The sequence below is a fragment of the Aspergillus costaricaensis genome, assembly GCF_003184835.1.
Source record: "Aspergillus costaricaensis CBS 115574 unplaced genomic scaffold BO79scaffold_40, whole genome shotgun sequence".
NCBI lineage: Eukaryota > Fungi > Ascomycota > Eurotiomycetes > Eurotiales > Aspergillaceae > Aspergillus > Aspergillus costaricensis.
Window position 1 is genome coordinate 88672 of NW_020291840.1, and position 23187 is coordinate 111858.

The 23187-nt window shown below is 52.3% G+C and overlaps 5 protein-coding genes across 5 annotated transcripts; 1 reads left to right on the forward strand and 4 right to left on the reverse strand.

Moving 5' to 3' along the window:
- Nucleotides 1-114: 114 nt before the first annotated feature.
- BO79DRAFT_275505 (putative NF-X1 finger and helicase domain protein) lies at nt 115-6076 on the reverse strand (the record flags this gene model as incomplete). Its single annotated transcript, XM_025687672.1, has 4 exons — nt 5918-6076; nt 1951-5857; nt 1575-1874; nt 115-1446 (listed from the first exon to the last, which is right to left on the reverse strand). Exons 1-4 carry the CDS (start codon nt 5929-5931, stop codon nt 115-117), a joined length of 5553 nt encoding a protein of 1850 aa, XP_025535276.1. The 5' UTR covers nt 5932-6076.
- Nucleotides 6077-6854: 778 nt separating this feature from the next.
- BO79DRAFT_275508 (DUF3659 domain-containing protein) lies at nt 6855-10005 on the reverse strand (the record flags this gene model as incomplete). The annotated part of the gene is made up of 3 exons (XM_025687673.1): nt 6855-7379; nt 7447-9806; nt 9861-10005. The coding sequence occupies 3 exons, from the start codon at nt 10003-10005 to the stop codon at nt 6855-6857; spliced, it is 3030 nt and encodes a 1009-aa protein (XP_025535277.1).
- A 1178-nt stretch (nt 10006-11183) lies between these two features.
- On the reverse strand, nt 11184-11669 carry BO79DRAFT_232347 (uncharacterized protein; the record flags this gene model as incomplete). The annotated part of the gene is made up of 2 exons (XM_025684224.1): nt 11184-11265; nt 11296-11669. The coding sequence occupies 2 exons, from the start codon at nt 11667-11669 to the stop codon at nt 11184-11186; spliced, it is 456 nt and encodes a 151-aa protein (XP_025535278.1).
- A 613-nt stretch (nt 11670-12282) lies between these two features.
- BO79DRAFT_158332 (uncharacterized protein) lies at nt 12283-13176 on the forward strand (the record flags this gene model as incomplete). The annotated part of the gene is made up of 1 exon (XM_025678904.1): nt 12283-13176. The coding sequence occupies one exon, from the start codon at nt 12283-12285 to the stop codon at nt 13174-13176; it is 894 nt and encodes a 297-aa protein (XP_025535279.1).
- A 738-nt stretch (nt 13177-13914) lies between these two features.
- Nucleotides 13915-22798, reverse strand: BO79DRAFT_275509 (glycosyltransferase family 4 protein; the record flags this gene model as incomplete). The annotated part of the gene is made up of 8 exons (XM_025687674.1): nt 13915-14538; nt 14599-14809; nt 14868-15327; nt 15380-19541; nt 19622-21502; nt 21564-22484; nt 22562-22651; nt 22730-22798. The coding sequence occupies 8 exons, from the start codon at nt 22796-22798 to the stop codon at nt 13915-13917; spliced, it is 8418 nt and encodes a 2805-aa protein (XP_025535280.1).
- Between the last annotated feature and the right edge of the window lie 389 nt (nt 22799-23187).

Below are 23187 nucleotides of genomic sequence, written 5' to 3' on the forward strand. Positions count from 1 at the left end.
GTATTTTCTGGGCTATTGCGCACTAACATTACAGATGACATATCAGCAACATAGAACAGCTAGTCAACTACCTCATTCCCAACAACTTCAACTATCCCCTTGTCTAATCTCACATCATTCAAGACTCAGACTTGCTAGTCCCGCTTCCAAGTCATTTGCACGCATAACTCCGTCGACCGTTTGATGTCCCTGGCCCCCAACTGGGGCACCACACTCGGGACACGTTGAGACTTGCATCGCCCCTCCACATTCGCCGATCGTGAATGGATGCCCGTTTGGACAATAGTACCAGTGGCCAATGCCCATGAATTCGCGGTTCATGGCCGTGATCACTGCCATTCGTTCTTCGTTGGAGACGGCGCTATAGAATGTTGAGCCTCTTAACATCGCCTTGGCGCTCTCAATCTCTTCCGAAAACCCCTGGGTTTGGCCTGGATACTGCCTACAAAGTTGCTCGGCAGCATCTAGAGCTTCGCAGCCTTCGGTAAGCCGACGCTCAGCATCCGCTATATCTTTTATGTGTGATCGCTGCAGAGCACAGAGCTGCGCCAGGAAGATGTAGCCCTCAGCTTGATGGGCAACTCGATGCAGGTCACCGGCTAGCTGGATGAGGCTGTGGCAGTCATCCATATTTTTCTGCAGATCGACCAAAAGCTCACGCCGTGTTGACAGTGGAGTTGCAACGTTGTAAAGCGAGAGAAAGTCCCCGAGCAGTGCAATGTCTAACCGGATGAGAAGTGCTCGTGCTAGCAAAACACCCTTCGTTTGCAACACACTTTCATTGAACTTGAACGTCCCCTGGGATTCTTTCTGCCGCCGTGCATGCTCCACCAGGTACTGAACGCGACTGAAGGGTTGCTCTTCGACTTGAACCCTGGAGTAGTATTTGACCATGCGCTTCCTCAATTGGAGGAGTCCATCCCAGCGATTCATTTTGTTCTTCTTCATGAGATCCCCCAAGCGTTTGATTTGTTGGTTACCAGAACCATCAACCCGGATGGCTTCACCGATTTGGAACATTGCCAGCGACCCAGCCAAATTCTTGGCCTCAGGTAGGGCGGTAACCAGCTTTGGCAGTTCCTGGGCCATTGGAACGTATTCATTGTTGAGGTACAAGATAAATTTCTTTGTGGCCTCATCCAACATGGCCCGACGTACCAGCCGACCGTACCGAGAAATATCCCGTAAAGATCCCCGGCAGGTGGCACATCTTTTGACGTCCTCGACGGAAAATGGCCTGGATGACTCGGTGATCGCGACTGGTTTACCGTCGGCATCCAACTCATAGTGTCCTTTCATGTCCATCTGGCCATCCATACTCTCCATGGTCAAGAAATGTCCGCATCGAGGAAAGATGCAGGGGTTTTCATTAAGGTCTATCTCCCGATATGCCTCGCCGAGTATAAAATCAACAACGCGGTCCTTGACCTCTGGAGCAGCACATATCTGGCAGAAAGGAGCTGGCGGACAAATCTCGCCACAAACAGAGGGACATTGATGGCCACAGGGCAGAAGTTTCTCGCAGCGCTTGGAGCAAGGCACATTGTCGCAAGGAGCCGCACAGGGCAGCGTACATGAACCGTGAGGACACGACGATGGGCATTTAGTCTCGGCGCAGGGAACGCAGGGCTCACAGCACTTGTTGGGGCACTGGGAATGGCCACAATGAACATCGCAACGGGCCTCACACGGAGGACAGGACTCCGGCTCGTGGCAGATCCGAGTACAGCTATGTGCACACGTCGAGTAATTGCGACCACACGGCTGTTCGCATCGGCCATGGTTGACTTGAGCATTGTTGTCCCCATCATACCGAGTACACTGACAGCATTTGCGTCGGCAAGGATGTCCGCAGGCCAGAATGGCTCCACACACTGCTGGGCAATTAAACGTGGAATCCTCGACGTTGATATGACAGGGCACTGTCACCGTGTGCTTGCACCCGCGCACCTGCTTCACCACAGGCACTGGACACTTAACCTGCGTCGGATCTTGCGCCTGCCAACATGGGAGCTCCACTGCAGCATGTCCACATCTGAGCTTCCGGTTGGCGTCGAACACGATCACCTGGCATTGTTGGGGACATTTGTCGCCACAGTGCTTCGGGCAGGCATGATCGCATCCCTTCAAAGGTCTTGGACAAGGTTCCTGGCAGTAGACCGCATCATGGAGCAGTGTCGAATGGCATTTCTGCTTACAGGCATGACCGCATCGCAATCGGTTGGCACAGCGCTGATTGCAGCCGCCCTCTGGGGAGAATTGCACGAAGTGGTCGGGCTCCGAAACAGCAATAGGGGATTCTGGATGGCGTGGGCATTGTAGCTTGAGCTGGGCGCCAAAGTTGTCCTTATCCTTCAAGATCCCCACGACTTGGCGCCACATCGGTACATCCATCGAGGTAGCAGCGTTACCTATGATATACATGCCGTGCTTTGCACGGGACAGCAGAACGTTGATGCGGTTAGAGGTGCGCAGAAACCCGCAGCGTCTCTGGGCATTGCTTCTGACCAATGATATTACCACAACCTTGGCTTCCTCACCCTGGAAGTTATCAATGGTGGCTGCACGAACGGTCTGTAGTGCATTTGATCGAGACACCGGAGTATTACCTGCGTCTGATTCATTTAGTCCTGCCGCCTCCAAATCATCCTGGTCACGATCGCCGAGGACGATCGAAAACGACTCGCTGAGCCGACGCCGTAGCCGATGGAGCTGTCCCAGGTAAGGGGTCAGGACAGCAATTTCTCCCGCTCTATAACAGCCTTGTCGGATCAAGTGAGCGACTAGTGCGGTGGTCATCTCCACCTCGAACGCGTTCCAGTGTGAGGTGTTTACCGCATCGGTGCTGGAATTGTCGGCTTCGAGGTGTTGATGATCAAACCAGAACAGCCTCTGGCGCATCCCGCATACCTCCGGGTATTCCAAAACAGAGGGAGAATCTTCTAAGCGAGGGTACAAAGTGTCTCTGACCAGCTGTGCGATGGAAGGATGCATTCTGCGTTGCGTTTCCAACGTGCTAAACGGCATCCGCACCCCTGGGCCATCCTCGCCGGGTTCAACCAGTCGCTCAAATAATGATTGGTCCAAAGAGTACTGTTCACCACCTCGGTAGTTCTCTCGAGAAAGGTTGTAGTCTTGAATCTGCGGGCGAAGTTGCTGGTGGTCTCCAATGAGTATGGCATGCTCGACGGAAGGCAGAAGGGCTGTCAGGAGATGAGCCTCCAACACCTCTCCAGCCTCTTCGCACAGCACTACCTTGGACTGAAGGCGGCGAAGCATCTTGAGATTTCGAGCGAGGCCACTAGTCGTAACCCCGATAACCTGTGCCTGTCGGAGACATCGCAGATCGACCTCGTGTCGAACATCGTTCAGTTTTTCCTTGCTCCTCTTTTGTTCATGCACCAGGTTCTTAGCTTTGTCGTGCTTCTGACGTCTATTCTCCGTGAGCCAGTGCTCATAGATCATTTGCCGTTCCTTCACGCTCATTTGCTCGAGTTTTATATTCTCGAGGATACCGATAGATCGGGGCTTCTCCGTCGACTTAATTCCTCTGTTTATCCACTGCCGAAATGCATTATTGCCCTTCTTTGACGTCGCAGTTATCCATCCCTCCTCGTCGTTGCTGAAAAGCTGGCGATAATGACTGGGGTTATGGCGCTCCAGAAACCGCTTTAAGTTAGCCTCGGATCCTTCTGAATATAATCGTAGAGCATCGAATTCCTTTACACACTCCTCGAGTTGAACATAGAGGTGATACATCGAACTCTTTTCGACTTTGGTCTGCGGAGGCCTGTCGGCTAATTTGCTCAAGGTGTATTTCTCGACGCGTTCGGACTTGCAGCGCGATCCAATTCGGACGATCTGTGTCGTAATCTTCTTTTCCAACAGCTCTTCAAGAAGCTGGTCGAGGGCATGATTGGTATAACAGACGCAGATAATCGGTCCAATATTGGCTTTGGCTTTGGCCGCATTGGCTAGCAGCACTTTGATCAAGGCAACTCCAGTGTAACTCTTCCCTGTGCCTGGAGGGCCCTGGATGAGACCTACCTGGTGCTGAAGGGTGTTTATTAGGCCCACGGCTTGAGCCGGATCAAGAATCGACTTCTGTTGAAATTTCTCCAAGTCAAAAGCCTGGCCGGGACGGAGATGCAGTTCGGTCTCGTCGGTCATTAAGCAGCTAAGATCGAACTTGAACCCGGGCTTGAGAGCGTACGCTGGCGGAGGCACTTCTGCCACCTGGTCCGGATTTTCGGAGGACGCTGGAGCCAGCAGGTTCGCGAAAGGCAGGTCTTCACTTCGCTTCATCTTTTGGAGCGCGTGCAATGTCGGAGCAAAGGCTGGTAGCAGAATGCCGGGAAACTCCACTAGGGTGACGGGAGAGACTGCGCCACGCGGACGATAACGATCCAGAACGAACTGCACATGATGGTTTGTAGGGTCGACGAATTCCAAAGCGACGGTTGAGACATCTTTCTCCTTCCAGAGAGACGGGGAATCCCTGGGCTGAGGTGTGCCGGGCGGCAACCTGGGTGGCTCAGCTACCGTACAAAACAGTACGTCTCCTCCACTCTTATCGATGAGGCATACAAGGGCGCCACTTTGTAGGCGCCTAGATTGGCTCCACCATTCCTCACGCTGCTTGTCACGCAGTCCCTGCACCTGCGCAAGCTGACGGAATCGGATCGTAAACTGGAGCCCTGCATGTCGATCAAAGGACAAGGAAGCCACCTTAACGTTCAGATATGCGTACGTCCGGACTTGGTTACCCTGTCTAGTGTGTGCTGTATTTTCGGGGCGAAGCTGATGATGTATGACGTCTCTCAACTGCCCGACCGTGTCTTCACGGAGCAATCGGAAGTTGCGGTCCAGGAGCCCGGCGACACCGCTGATATGCCACTGTCGAGGGTCCTTCACGGGAAGATACTCGGTGTGCGGGGACAGGATCTCTTCAGATGTGGGCAGGATCTGAATGTCGCAGATGTCCGCCGAATCGTTGTTGTGGCGGCCCCCCGGGGGAGTGCGGTGGATGATGAATGACGAGGGAAGCTTGTCGCTCTCAGGGGTGGGCTGTCCAGAGGAAGCTATGCTTGGAAGTGCTGCACCGATACTGAGTCGATGCAGAATTCTTTGCAAGTAGACCCTGACATTGTACAGAGCACCTTGCGCCTGCGAGACTTCATGATCTTTCACGATGGACTGGAAGCGGTTGGCCAATAGCTTGAGGCCCTCGTGGACGTACGCCTCTGAATTCAGCTCAAGTATGTGCCAGAATGTCAGGAGAGACATTTCGAGGCGGTTGGTCTGATTCTCCGTGACCTGGTCCTTGTTGTACGGTAGCATGTCTGCCAGGAAGCCCAGCAGGTCCAGTGCCCGTCTGCCCGCCAAGCCATAGAGGAAAGCATAGATCGTACCAACAGCCTGCTCGAGAACCAGAGAGTTCCGCACACCAGGATGCGTTACGATGTTCAGAAAAGGCACCACCTGCTGATCAAGAATGACCGACTTCTGTGTAGAGGACCGGGCTGCCAGGATGTTGTCGTCGATCAACTCCTTCATGCGCTTCAAGCCGCCTTCCTCGGCCAGGGCGCGGATCACCTCTTGCTGCACCCCGACATCTTGATCGATCAATCGTTGTGCTTCCCGCAGAAAGCTTCCAAGCCGATGCCCCAATGGATAGTCCCGGTTGGGGTCCCACAAGTTTCGTCTCCAGGCACGAAAGTCGCTCTCGCTAGCTGGTGGCTCGGGTCTCTTCGTGTTTAGGCGAGGCGCATTACGGTTGTTGTCGCGGGAAGTATCGTGTGAAAACTTGCAGCGTCGAAACTTGCATTTCCCATCTCGAGCAAAATCGCGACAGATTCTGGTGCTGATAAGTCAGTGATTCTTCCGTATAGATTGCCTGTGAGTGACTTGCACTCACTTCTGGTTGGCCATCACGATGTAGATGGGTATCTGTATCTTTCTTCAAAATAACAGAGGAGGTGACTTTCCGATCCAGAAGGTAGGGTAGCCGATGAACCAGTTGATTTGAAGTTGAGAATATGCGAAGGGAGATATCCAGGTGCAGTTTGGAAAGTACCACGATGGCGAGGGAGATGGCGAGGTTCAACGATACAAAAGAGTAACACAAACTCAACAAAACCAAAAGGAAAGTAGAAAACGGGTACTAATAGCTCATAATTCTGAAGGGTCAAGGTGAAAGAGCTCTTGAGCTGGCACCACTAGCTGCCTCAGCCTTGTGCAATAAGAGAGCCCATGGGAGGGGAAAGAGAAGGAAAGCGCCTTGTGGGCGCGTCGCTGCGGCGGTTCACTCTGGGTTGTGCCAGGCTGAGCAACACCATTGGCCCACGTCAGTCAGTGAAGCCAACAGAAAAGGAACTGGAATCACACATGGAATGGTTCTGGGTGGCTGTTGGGAAAGCTCGACTTGCATTCACTGCCTAGTGCATCTAGCGAGTGTCTTGCTGTTGAGCTGAAGGGGCAGTGCTGAGCCACTCCCACAAGGCTGCCATGTAAGTTGATGTCATTGCTACTAGTTGGCGCGCTGCTCTATCAGTCAGGAGAGATAAGTGCATTTCATGTGACATACATATCTTGTGCTGGCGGTTAATATCACATCAAAGGACTGGATGATATTACACCTCTTGACGAGGCCCTTGCGTATATCAGGGCCAACCGCCGGAAATCACTTCCTACGGCCGCTCGGCATCCCTAAAACAGACTTCCCGCATCCTTTTGCCCTCCACTTCCACCTCATTTTCTGCTGTTCCCCAAAGCAAAAAAACCAGTCACTAAAGAGACACAGAAACGCCCGATCGAACACATATCGAGCCTTCAGATTTCAGAGATATACAGCACTATTTCTTTCCACCCAGCCCGATCCCCTGCGTGATGGTCCCCAGTCCCAGACCCTCCAGGAGCTTGTCCACGCCCAAGCCACCGAGCAACCCTTGAAGAAGGCCTCCCAGACCCAGACCATTCAGAAGATTACTCACAAGACCCAGAACGCCACTGAGCAAGAGACCGACGGCCGCGATGATCTGGAACAACGGCTCGGACAACAGCGCCCAGAGCGGGTTGATCTCTTTCTTCGCATGGGGCATGTCGGCAATCATACTCTTACCCCGTTCGATCGTCTCCGTCACTAGCTGTGTCAAATCCTTCAGTAATTCCGCCAGATGATGCTCCTGTGGAGTGGCTTCTTGGGAGGCACTGCGGGCTTTGGCGTTGGCAGCAATGTGGCCATCCGGATCCAACGCTCGCAGGGCTCCTTTACACTCCTGCAGAATGGTGCCAGCCTCTTCGATCAACGGTTTTACCTCCTTGACCAGTGCTTCTTCATCCAATTCATCCTTGGGTGTACTATTGGCCTTTTCTATATGCTGTTCGGATCAGCGTCAGCAAAGTGTTCCTATTAGAAGTATGCTCATCAAATGGATGGGTGAATACCTGAGTGATCATTCGACACATGGGTTCCAAGGAGTCCAGAGCTTGCTGAACAATTGAGCACATCTTTTTGGCCAGCTCATTCTCTTCTTCCTGTCGAGCCAGCTGCTCGCGCTCTTCGGGGGACATTTCCGGTTCCTCGGGCTCTGGCTCTGGGGGTATATTCTCCAGCAAGGTACATTCCCCGATCCTATTGCCGGCACTGTCCACAACATAGCCATCCTTGTCAATCGTTCGGCCGATGAGGTTCGACAGTTCTCCCTGAGTGAGCTTGCCAATGAGATTGCCATCTTCATCGCGGACCTCTCCTTCCCGGTTAACCTTACGGCCAGCCATGGGACTGGGCGGTTCTTCTGGGGCAGACCACGGTTCAGCCCTGCCAATGCAATTCCCAGCCGAGTCAAGGACCTCTCCATCATCGTCCACGGCGCGCCCAGCAAGGCGTTTAGGGTCTCCCTCGACTAGACGACCAACCGGTGTGCCGTTCGGGTCGACAACCTGTCCCTCTTTATTCACCGTCAAGCCATCTAGGCCGCTGAATGGTCCCTCTGGCCGCTCTCGCTCGGCATCGGGAATGAGTTCGGCTTGGCCGACAACGTGGCCCGCAGCATCCCAGACCTGACCCTGCTCATCCACGGATTTGCCCGCCAACTTTCGAGGGTTACCTGTCACCAACCGTCCAAATACCACTCCGTTCGTGTCCACGACATTGCCCATCTTGTTTACCACTTTGCCAGCTAATGCAGACAGATCGGGTACCTCCACCTCCTCGGCAGGGGGCTCACATGGTGCAGCTCGCCCCAAGACAGTCCCATGCTGGTCCACAATTTCTCCATCCTCATCGACATCATATCCCTGGAGCTTCTGGGGATCCCCTTCGATCACACGACCCAGGATGTTCCCGTCGCCATCCTCCACCCAACCAGATCCATTCACCATCAGGTCCGTGCATCCCTGGAATGGCCGGCTGAGATCTTTTCGCTCATTCTCGGGGATCAGGTCCACCTGCCCAATGACCTCCCCGTTGTCGCCCCAAATGAGACCATCCGGCGCAATGGTTCGGCCGGCAAGCTGTTTGGGATCGCCCTCAACGACTCTGCCCAGAGGCACTTGGTCCGGCCCAATCACGAGGCCAAGCTTGGTGGGCTTAAGCCCTGCCAGACAACTGAGATCCGGCTTCTCCTCCGTTACCTCGTCCGCAACTTCTTCTGGCTCCTGCCAGGGTTCTGCGTGACCGAGCAGGTTTCCATGCCGATCGAGAATGTCGCCGTCCTCGTCAACCGCGCGGCCTGCGAGCTTTTTAACATCCCCTTCAACTACCTGTCCAACGCGTTGACCGTTGTCATCTAGCACCCATCCCTCCTTGTCAACATACAAATCTTTCATTCCTTCGAAGATGCTGGTTTCTTCCGCCTCTGGTAGAACAGGCTGTACCTTGCCAATGACATTACCGCGGTGGTCCCAGAACTGGCCCTTATCGTCAAGCTCAAAGCCTCCTCGAAAGATCCTTTTTGCATCGCCTTCAACCAACTCCCCAACTAGGTTACCCTGAGTATCCAAGATACTGCCGAACTTCGTACATTTTAGGCCTTCGAGAGTCGATATATCCGGTAATTGCGGCAGTTCTGCCACTTCTTCGGCCTCGGGAAGTTCATCGGCCTGTGGCAGTTCATCGACTTTCTCAGTCACGACATCAACCCGACCGATCAAGTCCCCGTCCTCGTCCAGGATCTCTCCATCGGCATCAACAACCTGACCAACAAGGTCATCAGGATCCCCCTCAACAACCTTTCCGATTGTTTTCCCCTCTGCATTGACAATGTTTCCGCCTTCACCAACAGAAAGGCCTTTCAGGTCTCCAATGCTCACTGCAGCTTCCTTCACTTCCGATACATCTGGTGGTTCTGGTATGCCATCTCCGAGATCAGTTTCTTTCTCGGGCTCAACCACTCCTTCGGTAGGCTCTTGTACGCCTTCTCCAGCCTTCTCTTGCACTTGATCCGGCATTTCAGCGGGGACCTGATCCTTCATGGATTCAGTGCCTTCCCCGATCCGGCCCAGTTGCACGGCTGCTCCCTTGCCCTTGTCCGCTAGCCCCGCGGTGGACGAAGAACCTGCCGCAGTGTCTGATGGCATGGCTTCTCTTTGTTCGACAGGCCCACGTTGCTGCTCCAACTCTTCCTCCCCCTCCTCCTCCTCATCCTCCATGTCCTCACCCTCGAGCTCTTCTTCCGCTTCCTCTCCTTCTTGCCCTACTTTGTCCTCCACCTGTCCGACCTGTTCTTCTAGCCCCGCTTCAGGAGTTTTACCAGCACCAACATCTCCCACGTTTTTAGTCTCCACTTTTTCCTCTGGTTTCTCATCTATCGAACGTTAGATGCCGATTTCTAAGCCTAGTCCACGGCTGGCCAACATACCTAAAGTGGGCTTATCCACCTTTTCCTTCTTATCTAGCTTGGCAAGCTTCGGAGGTACCTTCTTGCGTATAGCAGACGGTTTCTTGAAAGTATCTCCTTTTCCCAGCGACTCCACCTGCCTTGCATCCTCTTGGGTAGCCGCCATTGTTTGTTTTTCGTCGGTGGTTGCGCCAATACCGTACAGAAATGGATTTCAGAACTTTCCCTTGGCGTCTGTGATCTGTCTGATTGGAAAAATGTAGACAATATGCCAGAGGCAACAGTAGTCAGAGATTATGCTAGTCAACTTCACTACAGAACCTCAAAGCTTCTCCAGTAACTATATATCACATAGCTCCATCGACTGATCGTCGATCGGTTTGTAATGATCGATCAGATTCACATCAGCACGATCACTCAGACGTCATTCCGATCTGATCACCAGGTACCGAGAAATACGAGACGGCGACCGCAAAAGGCCTGCTAGAAGCCATGTCGCCCTCCACATTGTGGATATGCGGGTGAGTGGCGCTTTAGAAACCATGGGATAGTGAGGAAACAAATCGGCTACGACTACCTGATCATCTTCGGAGTTAGTGATACCAAACCTTCCCCGCATTTATTGAACAACTGACTCCGACTTTCCGTATATACTTGCGTTTACCGTCGGCGAGAGCCGCATAGCGAATAGGGACAGATGCCTTTGTCATGGTTTCCATGTATTACAAGACTACGATTGATTTGGTCGGCGTGTGTTCGGATGGAAGTTACTTGATCAACATAAGTCCTAAATTATCACGGTTTACATCAATGGTGACCATGTATGATATCGAGGATTAAGGTTCAACTCGATAATGCGTGCTAGGGCTCGGTTCAGTGGCCCGACTACTCCCCACAATGGGCAGCGAACATGCAATTCCAGTGCCACGGTGTGAATCAGAGGAATATGATCTAGTTGACTGAGTAGAGTTCAGCTGAAAAGCTTTGCCGCTGTTACCACAGCAATGATATTTTGTAATGTACGAGCTGTCAACCAGGAGGAGCATGGATGTGGGCAGCAGGCAGCTGCGATCTGAGACCCGAGGGCTCTGGTCGTCGATGCGGACTGTCCATGGATTAGTACCCTCCCACATCGGGTTAATCTTTAAAAGTATGGTTATTATTGATAATCGATCTCTTCATCGTCTACTGAGTGGGCGCTAGTTGAATCTACCATATGACTTTCGTAACTTGAACGAATGGTGCTCTCTCAAGGTAAATGCTATGACGCTGCCATATACATGCTGTGAACCGTAGACTCGGTGAGATATATGTAATATCAAAGGATTAACCTTCATAATTATATCATCTAAAACAGCCTGCTCCATTGCCTAGGACCTGCACGGAATTAGTACTCCGCATACATGCAAACTCTGAGGGTAAAGTGCTGAAGAACTCAGAAAATAAGGAAACTCACAGCAATGCTAGCGTAAGATCACCATGAATCTTCGCCTTCAATTCGACTTCAACATCCAGATTCAACTCCAGCCGTAACTTAAGCCCAGTATCTTCTTCCTCCGACGGCTGGGTCATCTCCTGCCCAGCCGGATCTCTCTTCGCTAGGTCACCCCTTGCTCTTTGCCTGGCTTGTTCCCTTGTCACGACGGATTCTGCATCAGTGGCGGGAGAGGTTGAACGCGATGCTTGGCGTCGCAATGGTTGTAGTGCAGTTGAAGTATTTGGAGGAACACGATCGTCGAGCTCATTTCCTCTCTTTCGCCGAGTTCGTTGGCGCTCCTGCGTTCTCACTGGTAGAGCTGGTGCTGGCTGCGGATCAGCGGGTTGGGCCATGGTGATCTGGGCGTTGCTGGTTCTTCGCTGTTCTTTCTGTTGATCACTGGGAATGGTTTTTCTTGCGGTCGTCGTTGAGGTATCAAGCTCGTCGCACTGATGGGGTGCTATGGTTAATAAAGATCCCAAGAAAGGAAAGTCGAGAAGGAGTAGATATTAATGTATAGAACGATCGCGGAGGCGAACTACGCAAAGAATGTACGCGCCGAGTCCAGAAGGTACAATCGCAGCGCGACACCGATGACCGCACAGTGGGTCATGACTACCAAACAATAATTTGCTAAGGCCTATAAAATGTATTCAATAATTCCATCATCACGGGTTGACCCGATAAATGAAGGGAATTCGAATGCGCGTCCACTCTAGGGAAGATCCAAAACCCTGGAACGCAAGAAGGGGGAACCCCGGATGGCATCGTATCGCCCCTTGGGATTGGACCATGACATCAGTTCACATTCGCCTCACACCTAACAAATCGATATTGTCTTTCGCCATTCGGGGACCTCAATTTTGGGTGGAAAACAACTACTATTTATTCTATATAATCATCAATCCACTCATCGCGCCACCCAACATATCCCGTCGAGCGTATCTACAGTTCATTACCTAGCCAATGGCAAACGCTGTAGAACAGAGTCCAGCCATCGACGCACAAAAGAACGTGCCTTCTAGTTCGAATCCTGAGCGGGTGCGAAAGCCTCGAAAGCTCCAGCGACGAGGTGGTCCACCGGAAACATCAAAGGCGTTGGATCCTCCCCCAGAATCTGAAAAGCCGCCAGCAGAAGCAGATCAAGCAGATGAAGCGGGTGAAACGGCAGTAGCAGAGACACCAGAGGCACCAGAAGCACCAGAAGCAACTGAAACTATGGATCCGTCTCCAGATACGGAAGAAACACAACTCGACCGGGAGACTCAATCGGTATCTTGGAGCGAAGGAGAGCTGCAGCCACAACTGCAACAGCAGCAGCCACTGCAACGCCAGCGATCCGTTATATCAGTGACAGAGCAAATATCCTCTCCCTCATCATCGTCCCCTGCCAGCGCAGACGCATATTATCGACAGGCCCGTCGACGCGGCCAGCGAGGAGATATGAGACGTCAGCAACGTGAACAGCAACAGGCGCTGGCGCTGCCTGCCTTGGGGAATGTAGGGGACGTACCAGGGAACCTCACCCAAGGCGTTGGCGATTTGGCCCAGAACACCGCCGGCAGAGCTGTCGGTACGCTCGGCAACACGGCGGGAAAGGCCCTTGGACGAAGCATCATGGGAGGGAGAAATGACACTCAACTCCAGCAGCAGGGGCAGCAGCAGACTGAGAAGAAGAAGGACGAACAGCTTCGCCTGCGTCTAGACTTGAATTTGGACGTTGAGGTACAGCTTAAGGCTAAGATCCACGGAGATCTTACGCTCCAACTTCTGTATGTTACTCTCCAATCCTTGTGCTCCTTGTCTCTTTTCTGGATCTTGTGTGGGTTCGATTATTCTAGTTCGAATTTCGCTGACTGAGGGACTTGCAGGAATTGAGACGGGCGCAGACCCGCCTTCTTCGGATCATGAGGATTGTATACTAGCGTGGACCAAGTACATAATGGTCTGCAGTTAATTGTTGTTCATATTTAGTTAATCTTAGGTTGGTACTCGGGGATGAAACGTTAAGTAGTAGAAGCTTGACGCGGAATTGAAAGCGTTCTATGTAATCTTGAGTATCTGTGCTTCTCCCTGGACCTGTTCAGTAAGATGAGCATTAAGTAGTATTTTGTGAAACATGAGTAATGTAGGGGTCCAGAGCGCATAGGAGATTTCACTACTGTGATGACTTCCGGAGTTCTTTAGCGGTGTTGTTTCTCCGCTGTAGATCTGGAGAGATGACCTGAGAAACAAGGCCAATTTCCTTTACACTGCGTATCACCTGATCGGGCGTGAATGAAGATACACGTGGGTCATTCCTTCTCTTTTCTATGCTCATCCTTTTCCTCACTTTCCACATGGTCCTCCCATTAAGCACTACGATCTACAATCAGATGAGCCATTTCCCCCATGCCAGGTAACCGGTCTCTTCCGCGCACTCAATGTCTCTTTTACCAATCTCCAATTCAGGATTATGTACCAAATGGTCTATTAACATTATGTTGATTAAGACTAAGTACTAGTGGATGACAGGAAAAGGGATTATGTACAACTCCTGACCTCACTCACTCGATACCTCCTTTCTCCAAATGCGCCCTCATTCAAATGTCATTTTCATCAACAAAGAGACTGGGTACTGGATGAGCTGTACCCAAAGTAGCCACGGCGCGACTCCCGCCGGGCACCTGGCCACCGAGGAGTAGGAGGTAATAAAGGCTCGTTGATCTGCTCGACCGTGACCCGCTCTTTGAAGAACCCGCTGGACCCGCTGGAGGACAAGGAGGAACGGGCTACGAAGCTCTCACTCTGGTACTTGCCCAGCCAGAGCATCTGCTCGTGCTCGCGGAGATACCGGTGACTGGAAAAGCTCTTGAGCACGTTCGCCCGACCTTGCATACCAAACTGGCGTCGTTGTTCCACCTTCTCGTACATACGCTGGGAGATCTGTTGCACCTCTTCCGGAGATGGACGCAAGCCCAGAGATGGGGGCACGTAGCCCTCCTCATCACCCGCGAATTTGCTCCACTCTCCAAGAAGTGCCATGACCCGTATCTGGGCCGATGCAAGGGAAAAGGCGTCGTTCGGGGGAACGACTTCACTGAACTTCTTGCCCGTGTCGCGGTTCATGACAACACAGAATGAGGCACCGACATCAGTGCATACCACAGGAACACCCGTAAGTGCGGCCTCTCCCATCGCCAAGGGAAGACCCTCGGAAGTGGATGAATTCATGAAAAGCCACTTTAAATAAGGTTAGCATTGATCGAAAACTGTGCTACATTGTAACGTCGAATGACTTACCCCATCTTGAAGCACAACAGAAGGGTTGCCTAATCCCTTCAGAACAACGTGATCTCGAAGCGACTTGGAGGCAATGATCTCCTGACATTCCGACGCGTATCCAGGAGCGCGTTCCATATCGCCATAAATGTGGAGGCGGTAGTCTTTGAAGCCCCACTGGTTGACGATCAGGTCTGTAGCCATGATGGCTGTCTTGATGTCTTTGACATAACTATTATATGGGTTACTCCACAGTTTCACAAGCGAAAATTAGGAAAGCAGATACATACCGAATATGCGACAACATCACTACCGTGGGTGTTTCGGTCTTGATCTTCTCGATGGGCTTATACCTCTCCATGTTCGTGATTCCGTTCACTACCGGATCAATCTTGCGCTGGAAGGCCCGACGATGTTCTAAAACGCCTTCACACGTGCCCAGTTCGATTTCCCAGCCAGGATTAAAATACTCGGCGCAGGGCAGCACAACGTCCGCGTGGTGTTCGATGAGGATACAAGCGAGGTGACCCAAGGAAATGAGTGACGAGTTTACGAACGTCGAGTCGAAGGAAACAGCGGCCGACAGGAAGGTAGTCATTTCTCGGAAGCTGACACAGTGATCCCACACGTGGAGGGCACATTTGCGCTTGACTTTACACATCACGCCGTACGTGGCGCCGGTGAAATGATGCGACACCTGGAAAACGTCGGGAATCCGTTCGGGAACGGGGATGGAGAAAATGAAAAGGTCTAGTATTCAACGTCAGCGTAGTCATAATACTCGGACTGGGGGCTAACTCACAGCGATGCCACATGTCCAAAGCCGTATCCAGTTGCTGGAGGGTCGGGTACTCGCAGTTCCACCACTCTGATACGGGGATTGTGTCTTCCATGTCCTCGGTCAGCCATAATTCCCGCCAGGCGTGCTTCACTGTGTCACTCATCCAGACGTCATTCCAGTTCCGAGTCGATTCGAAATATGTGTTGAGATCTACCAAAGCCTTGGTGGCTTCCTCGATGAGCGCCCGGGTTTTGTTCATGGATCGCGCACAACGAACGAGGCTGGTTAGGATTGGTAGGAAGTTGCGTTCGATATCCGCAACCCTCGTATCGTAAGACTTTTGCACCACCTCCGAGTCGAGTGTGTTCTGAAACATGCCATGGGTGGGATTCATGAAGTCCAAGCCCCACTGGGGCAGCACGGCCAGCGACTGGACGTTTCTTTCGATCTGGAATCGGGGTACACCATAGTCGTTCGCTGCTTCAGCTACGATGTGCCAGCGAATACCCTTGAGATCGTTGACCATATCGCGTCGACAGGCCGACACACCACCGGGCTCATTGGGCCAAGTGCCGGTATCCATAGCGAGGACGTGTAGCTCGGTGTCGCTGTCCTGTAGCTGGGTCGAGAGCGTGCGAGTGTTGATGCGTGAATCACCGCCTTGCCCGAAGCTCGAGAGGTCACTGATCTTAAAAGCTAACGGTGTCCAGGAGCTGACTTCGGGGTCAATGTCCACCCGAGCGAGAACTGTATCAGCTTGAGCATCGAGGTAATCAGCCGCAGCTTCCAGCTGACCCAGGTTGCGTCTTCTCCAGTATGGCTTGAGCACACGGTCAGACCGTAGCATGGTCTCATCCAGCCATCGCGCTGTGATTGCATCGAACTCCTTGCTGCCCTTCCATGACTTCCAGAGGTGAGTACGGGCACGCGAGGTGGGGATCGGATATCGTTTGACATTCCAGCCCAGCAAGCGTGATACGAAGTTCACCTTAGTAGAAGAAAAGGAAAAGAGTGGATTGTCATCCAAGAAGCTGCACTTGGTGGGCTTTCGCAATACCTTGAACCAGTCCTCATGGATCATCGCAGGGGTGGTCACAGCTTCACCGTTCAACGTTGTTGCGATGATCGGGTGGAATTTATGGTCGTAGGTCCACTTGGCCTTGTGGGTATCATCTCCTTGGATGAAAGTCGCATCAGTGACCCGAGGATAAGGGATCCATTTGTCCTGCCTCTCCGGTCGGTTTGGAGGAGGCATACACCAGGCCACCTGGATCTTGATATGTGGCAGAGTATAGTCGGCGCGCAGCAGCTCGTCTTCAAACTTGGCGCCTTTGCGGTACCAAAAGTTGAATTCCAGGCGATTCACACCACGCATGGCTGATCCTGAGGTCATATAACCGCGCTTGTCATAATGGACTATCTGGCCGCTCAGCTCGCCCTGGGTACATTGTCGCTGCGTGGGCAACTTTGGCCGCCCGCTCCGATTGTCTTGTGGATACTCATAGGTGAACTCATTGAGCAGAGTATCACCACGGTACTCCTGGCGTCGTGAGAGCACAAGTTTGTCGGTGTATGTGTTGATGGCCATGAGTTGTTTGTAATCGCTTGGCTCGTGCTCATGACGTCCTGAGTATTGGTAGAGCTGGACTGTGCCATCTGCTTCGTGTCGGAAGAAACCGGTCGAGATACCACTCAGACTCTCTACGACAACCCGGTCCTGATGTACCACTGTCTTCCAATCCTTCATGTTCCGGTATAGAGTGGAGACCTTCTCCCGTCCATGTAACAAGACCAAAGGGATTATGAGACGTTGTAGGGATTTGCAAGTCACCCAGACACCGTTCAAGATAAGGTTGATTGGCCAGGCAAACACCAAGGGCTGTCCACGAAGCATTGAGTCTAACTCTCTTTGATATTCTGGATCCGCTACCAAGGAGATGACCAGGAACTTGAGGCACGCATTCCAAATGTGCACGATCCGAGCAAACGAAAGGCGAAGCGCTTCGGCGAAACCGATGCTGGGTGTGTGTTCGTTGAGTGCGAGCAAATCACGAATGGGCTTGTCGTACTTCGTGTTCATGAATTCCGGCTGATCATGAGTTTGGCGTTGGGATTCCTGGGCTGCAGCAAATGACATCACGCTAGCTGTTAGCTTGAATCCCAGGTTCCATCTAGCAATGAACTCTTCCAGATAAAGCGTGTCATTTGCTCTGGAGACGAGCCAGGCAGTCTGTTCAGGACTGACGCGGCATGGTTGTCCGCAGGTTCGACGGAGGAGCAGCTTTCTCGCAGCTTTAGGAAGAAGGTCCCATTCCTGATCGCAGTCCATTCCGAGAAGGATGTGACGCAACAATACTTGCTGTCCGTGGTTGAGGACTCTAGCGCGCTCTGTCGAGCTGCCTTCCAGCTGACGCTTGATGCCCTCGGGTAAGGTTATATCCTCGCCCTGCCGGTCGCTCACAATCAGAAGCTCTGCCATCAGAGCGTGGTCATGGGAAAGGCCCAGTTTGAACTCTGCAGTGGCTTGGACGACCGCTTCCGCGATTGTCTGACAGTTGCGACGAATGTCTGATGTCCAGTCGTATCCCACGAGATCAGGACCGATAACAATGAAAACGTGAACGTGATCTCCTGTCCGTCGGCTGATGGCACGAATCTTCTGTTCCGGTTGAATGAGGTGTGCGGCAGAAACTAGTTCAACAGTTATGTCCCCGGCTTGCCAGAGTTCTGCAACGCGTCGAAGCAGGTCTTTTGCGTCATGGAAAGCGGCCTGGACAATCTCTGGTTTATGAAGATGGCGATCAGATCCCAAAATCTGCATAACTTCAACACCAGGATGCTGCGCAGGATCTAGTTTGTAGCGGAACTCTTCAGAGAGCATAAGGACGTTTTCGAACATTTGCGACATGGTTGTCTGGGAGAGATCAGGGTGTGGCTCGAGGGTGCTGACACCGTAGGACACGGATTTATCTCTTGCCCCAAAGCGCGGAGATTGGTTGTCTGATCCCTTGAAGGATGGCAGCCCGATGTTAGCCTTGAAAATAGTGTAGATCGCAGTTCCCCAGGTACCAGTGGCAAGGCCAATAACACTGCTCCACTGGAAGGCAGGAAGTACTTCGTGAAGGATAATTCCTACAACCAATCCGGCAATGGAACCCACAGCAAGGCCACCAGCGACATGAGGTCCTGTGAAGATCCGGTTATACTGATACCAGAGCAATCCAGTATAGCAGCCAACATAGCACAGGTACATGATGGTGGAGCTCATGGAACCCTCGAACGTCCACATAACGGCCATCGTGATGGCTGCACCCCAAATGTGCAAAAAGAAGAATTTCATGAGGTTCTTCCAGTAAAGGCTCCGTCGAGCCTTGGCATCATTTAGAGTTACCTGGCGAAGGCTGGCAAGTGAGGTGACAGGCTGAGGAGTTGCCTTTGTGACTAGGGTCCAGAGTGGCTGCGATACGGCGTCAAGGATGACTGCGCCTAGGAGATAATAGCCGAGAGCAAAGCCGACCGTGAGGCGGTACTTGGCGCTGTTAGCTGCAGACAAACCGACGATCGATTCACCTGTTAGCAATGCAGACCACTTATCGGACAGAGCGACGACAAAATACAAGATTCCACACCAGACATCAGACCCGGTGTGGCGCCAGTGAAGAAACGCGTTGTGCATCTTCAGACCCTTTTGCATTTCAGACATGGTATCAACCGCCGCTTTGAGCTGCAAGTTCCATGTTGGGCTGTACGCCAGAGGCATCTTGGTTCTCGAGTAGCGGCAGTACCATCCTAACAGGAAGGTTGTGGAAGAATAGCCTTCGGCCATTTTGGCGATGAACGGGTCTGTTGTCGTTTTGCTCCAGAACCATTTCTTGTTCTCCTTCTGGACGCTAGCCAGGAGGGCCCGGCGAGCGTCTGCACCAACGTCTTTCAACTTCTCGGTGGAAGATCCGTGGTTCGATGCGGATTGTGTGTACCAATTGACAATTTCCGTATCCGTAACGCAAGGAATATTCAGATACCAGCTGTTCCACCGAGCCATGACCCGCCGCGCCCCCAGAAGGAGGCAAGCAAGGAACAGTCCCAGGATACACAGGTAAATGACCGAGTCGCGATGTACCCACAATGTGACGATCGGTGAAATGAAGAGGATCGGAATGCAACACATGACCGTCGTGCGTCCCTGGATCATGGTTAGTTAGCCTGCACAAACAATGAAGAACTGGGAACTGAGGCAGAGGGTTAGGGGGATGATCAACTCACCGATTGGAATTGGTATCCTGGCATCTGATAGACCGACAGGGCTGACAGAGTCATAAGGTACGTGGACAGCATAAAAAAGTAAAGGAAAAACAGAATGCCTGCTGCGAATCCCTTGACCACACCTACAACGATCAGCGCGATGATGCCACCGACGAAGGCCACTGCCAACCCGGCAATGAAGCGGGTCAGGATGAACATGCTCATAGCTGGGAACGCCATCGCGTACAAGTAGTAGCTTCCACCAGAACTGATCCAGCTACCAAACCCACCACAGACGAGAAGGGCGATCATCAACGCAGTAGTAGCGAGTGTCTTGTCGATATCACTCATATATGTAGTCAAATAAAGGCCTCGACCGATCGTTGTCAACAAGGTGACATCAATGAGTGCAGGGACAGCAAAGATTCCCAGAAATGTGAGTCGGTAGTGCCACGATGCAGTGTCCTTTTCCCCTTCTGGGTCCAGATCCACATTCATGGAGGCATACGCCGTCGGCAGCTCGGTGAAAATCTCCTCTCGTTGAGGTGGCTGGTGCTCGTGATAATATGCGCGGTACCATCGCCAGATGATTTTACCCATGCGTTTCGGTGTCATATCAAAGTACATATCCGTGCGAGCACCACAGGCATACATCTCCGCAAAACACGCTGCTTGCACGGGCTCGAGGTTCGGTAGGGGGTTGCGGTCAAGGACTTCTAGGTAGATCTCGTTCAGAGCCAGCCGACGGAAGGCACAAAACACACTCAGAGCTAGAAGATCGGCACCCGCGTCGATAGTGCCCTTCTGAAGAATGGATTCGAATACTGTGGCTAATTTGTCGAGAACCTCTGCCTCTCCGTTCATAAGAAGAGCTGGCAACCGGGCATCAATCTCGAGAAACAGCGCTTCGGCAGCCGAGGCATCAGGACACCAACAGCCCTGTTCTCTGAGCCATGCGAGGCGTGAGGAGACCAGCGCCGCTGCCGAGATCTCTCCATCTAGATACTCACTTGAGCACTGAGCACGGAGTTGTGCGAGGGTTGGAGCTTCCAGAAGTTGATATTCACCACAGGCGCGAAGTTTGGAAGACATTTTTATCGGGTCATCATAGCTTGATAAGGCCAGTCGTCGCAGCCAAGCCAAAGTTTCTGCCGGGGTAAGCTGTTCGATATCATCCACCATGCGCTTAGGCAATCCCCACGTTTCCGATAGCGTCTGGTTCTCTGCGGCCAAGGCCATCTCTGCCAAGAAGCAGCGAGAGCGGCTGAACCCTCTGTTGGCCAGGTACGTGTGCAGAATGGTTCCGGTGCGATCTTGTGTCTTTCCCGACAGATAAATGTTTAGTACGCCCATGCTGGAATCGAGATCGTGCAGACCCCAAATCTGACTCCCAAGACGAGTGCGGAAGCCCGAATGCAAGCCGACGTAAATTCGAAGACGGTCATTGTCGTCACCTCGACAAACCGAGAGGAGGTCAACCAAGTCCTTGATTGACTGCAGTTCCGACGAAAGATAGGTGTGTGAGTTCTGGGCCTTCAGCAAGGCGCGCAATGGCTCGGTTACTTGGCGAAGCTCTTCTGCATTGAGGCGTTGAAGCAAATCGAGGTCTCTAACTTGTCTTTGACCTTCGACGAGGTCCGCGACATCCTTGGATGTGCAATCCAGACCAATCTGAAAGCATGAGAGTCCGGTATAGCTTGCTCCAGCAGGGGAGACGGACAGGATATCTATTTGTGGACTTTCGGTTCTTCCAGACCATTCGAGTCCCTCGATCACAGTGCCTGCACTATCGGACCGTCGAGAATTTGCCGGGTGTGACAACGCAAGCTTTGCCTTCAGGTCGGGAACAAAGGACTCCAGCGATTCGTACATTTCGTCATATCCGCACGGGTTTTGGCGGATCTGTGGATGGTCAGCTTCCATTTCGGGCTCACTTACTACGAGCTCACGTAAGGGCTCTTACCTTGTCATTCAGCCTCCAAATATCGTGCGCTTCCAGAACTTCGCCGCGCTTCAGCCACATCATAGCCCCTAGGGGCTCCTGTGTCACTGTTCTTGTGACGGCAATATCCGCATTCGTTAGCGCAGACTGGGGTGCGATCCAACACAGAGCACTGTTGTAGTTGCACCACTTGAAGCTGCGTCCGAGAACATGATGCGTGAGTTCGACGTTGTCGTCAATCGTATCCCACATAGCAATAGCCGAGTCGCCAACAGCTTTCTGGGATGCCACGGCCCGCATGGCAGTACGCATCTCGGCCATCTGGAAATAATTGCGCCTATCTCCATTTTGCAAGATTGTACCATTTCTATACACCACGCCACGAATTTGCTGCATGTTAATGGCCCGGCCTTGCTCCTCACTGAGGTAGGCTGGTGGCGCCAATTCCAGCCATACGGCTAGCCCGAGGTGGTTCATGTACTTGACCAATTCATTCAAGATCACTGGTTGGAAATGCGCGTGGCAGTCGGCCAAGAGTACCCCGTGAAAGGGCGATGTGCTGCTCTGACCGCGCTTGAGAGTATTAAATAGCGTCTGGACAACCGTTTCCAGAGCTTGGAGGGCTTCATCATTGTTGCGACAAGCATCAGAGCGCACTAGACTCCGGACGTCAAGGCGTGCAAGAATGTGCGATGACGTGCAGTGACCCGTAAGCGCGTCCAAAACCCCGGGTTGAAGGGGATCTACGACGAGAATATCCCATTGCGAAAGCAAATGGGCTTCGGCAGGTGTCGGAGGATTAGAAAACCCGCCGAGAAAAACACCAAACGATTTAAGCTCCTTCGCGGGCGGTTTCTCCGACGCAAGGGGGGCATTGTTTGTTTTGAGTTGGTCCAAATAACGGGCAATGGCCGTTGGGACCACGGAGAGTTGATGCCGCCTCTAAACTCCCACCGCAAAAGCCAATCGTCAGCGCATTCCTCACGGCGATAAACGAGATGAAGGACAGCACAACATACCTGCCAGACTCTGTAGATCTTTCGAGCTATAAAGCTCAAAACGAATACAGCACCAAGAACAATAGTCGTTAATAAACATGCTGCTATCACCTAAATGTGCGACAGTCAGAAGAAGGACGGGAGACAAGGGATTTGTTTTCTTTTTCTCAGAAGAGAATTCATAAGTACCTTATCCCACCATGTTGTGGTCATTCGATGCCATCCCACGGCATCCAGACCCAGGTATTCCAGTCCCATGGTGGCAGGCAGCTTGTCGAACACTCAACACTGCTGCTTGACCCGACTGTGGACGGGGTACCTAAGTGATTATTATTATCTAGGGCGATAAGAATCGCTGACCACCCAAGTCAAGCTCCCTTTCAAGCCGCCAAGGGAGGCGCCATCTCTTCATTTAATATAACTATTTATAGCAGATGCATGTATCTCTGGAACCTACCGCTGACCCAAAGAAAAAGGCCAAAAGAAAAAATCAAATGTGATTAGAGGGTCTAGCGCCAGCCAGCAGAGCAGGCTTTAGTTTAGCAGCCAGCACCAAGCATAGCGGGAGTTTCCCTTTCCCGTTACGTTCTTTTTTTTTCTCTGCTCTGACTGCATTTCTTCTTTTGGGCCCTCGAACCGACAGGGAC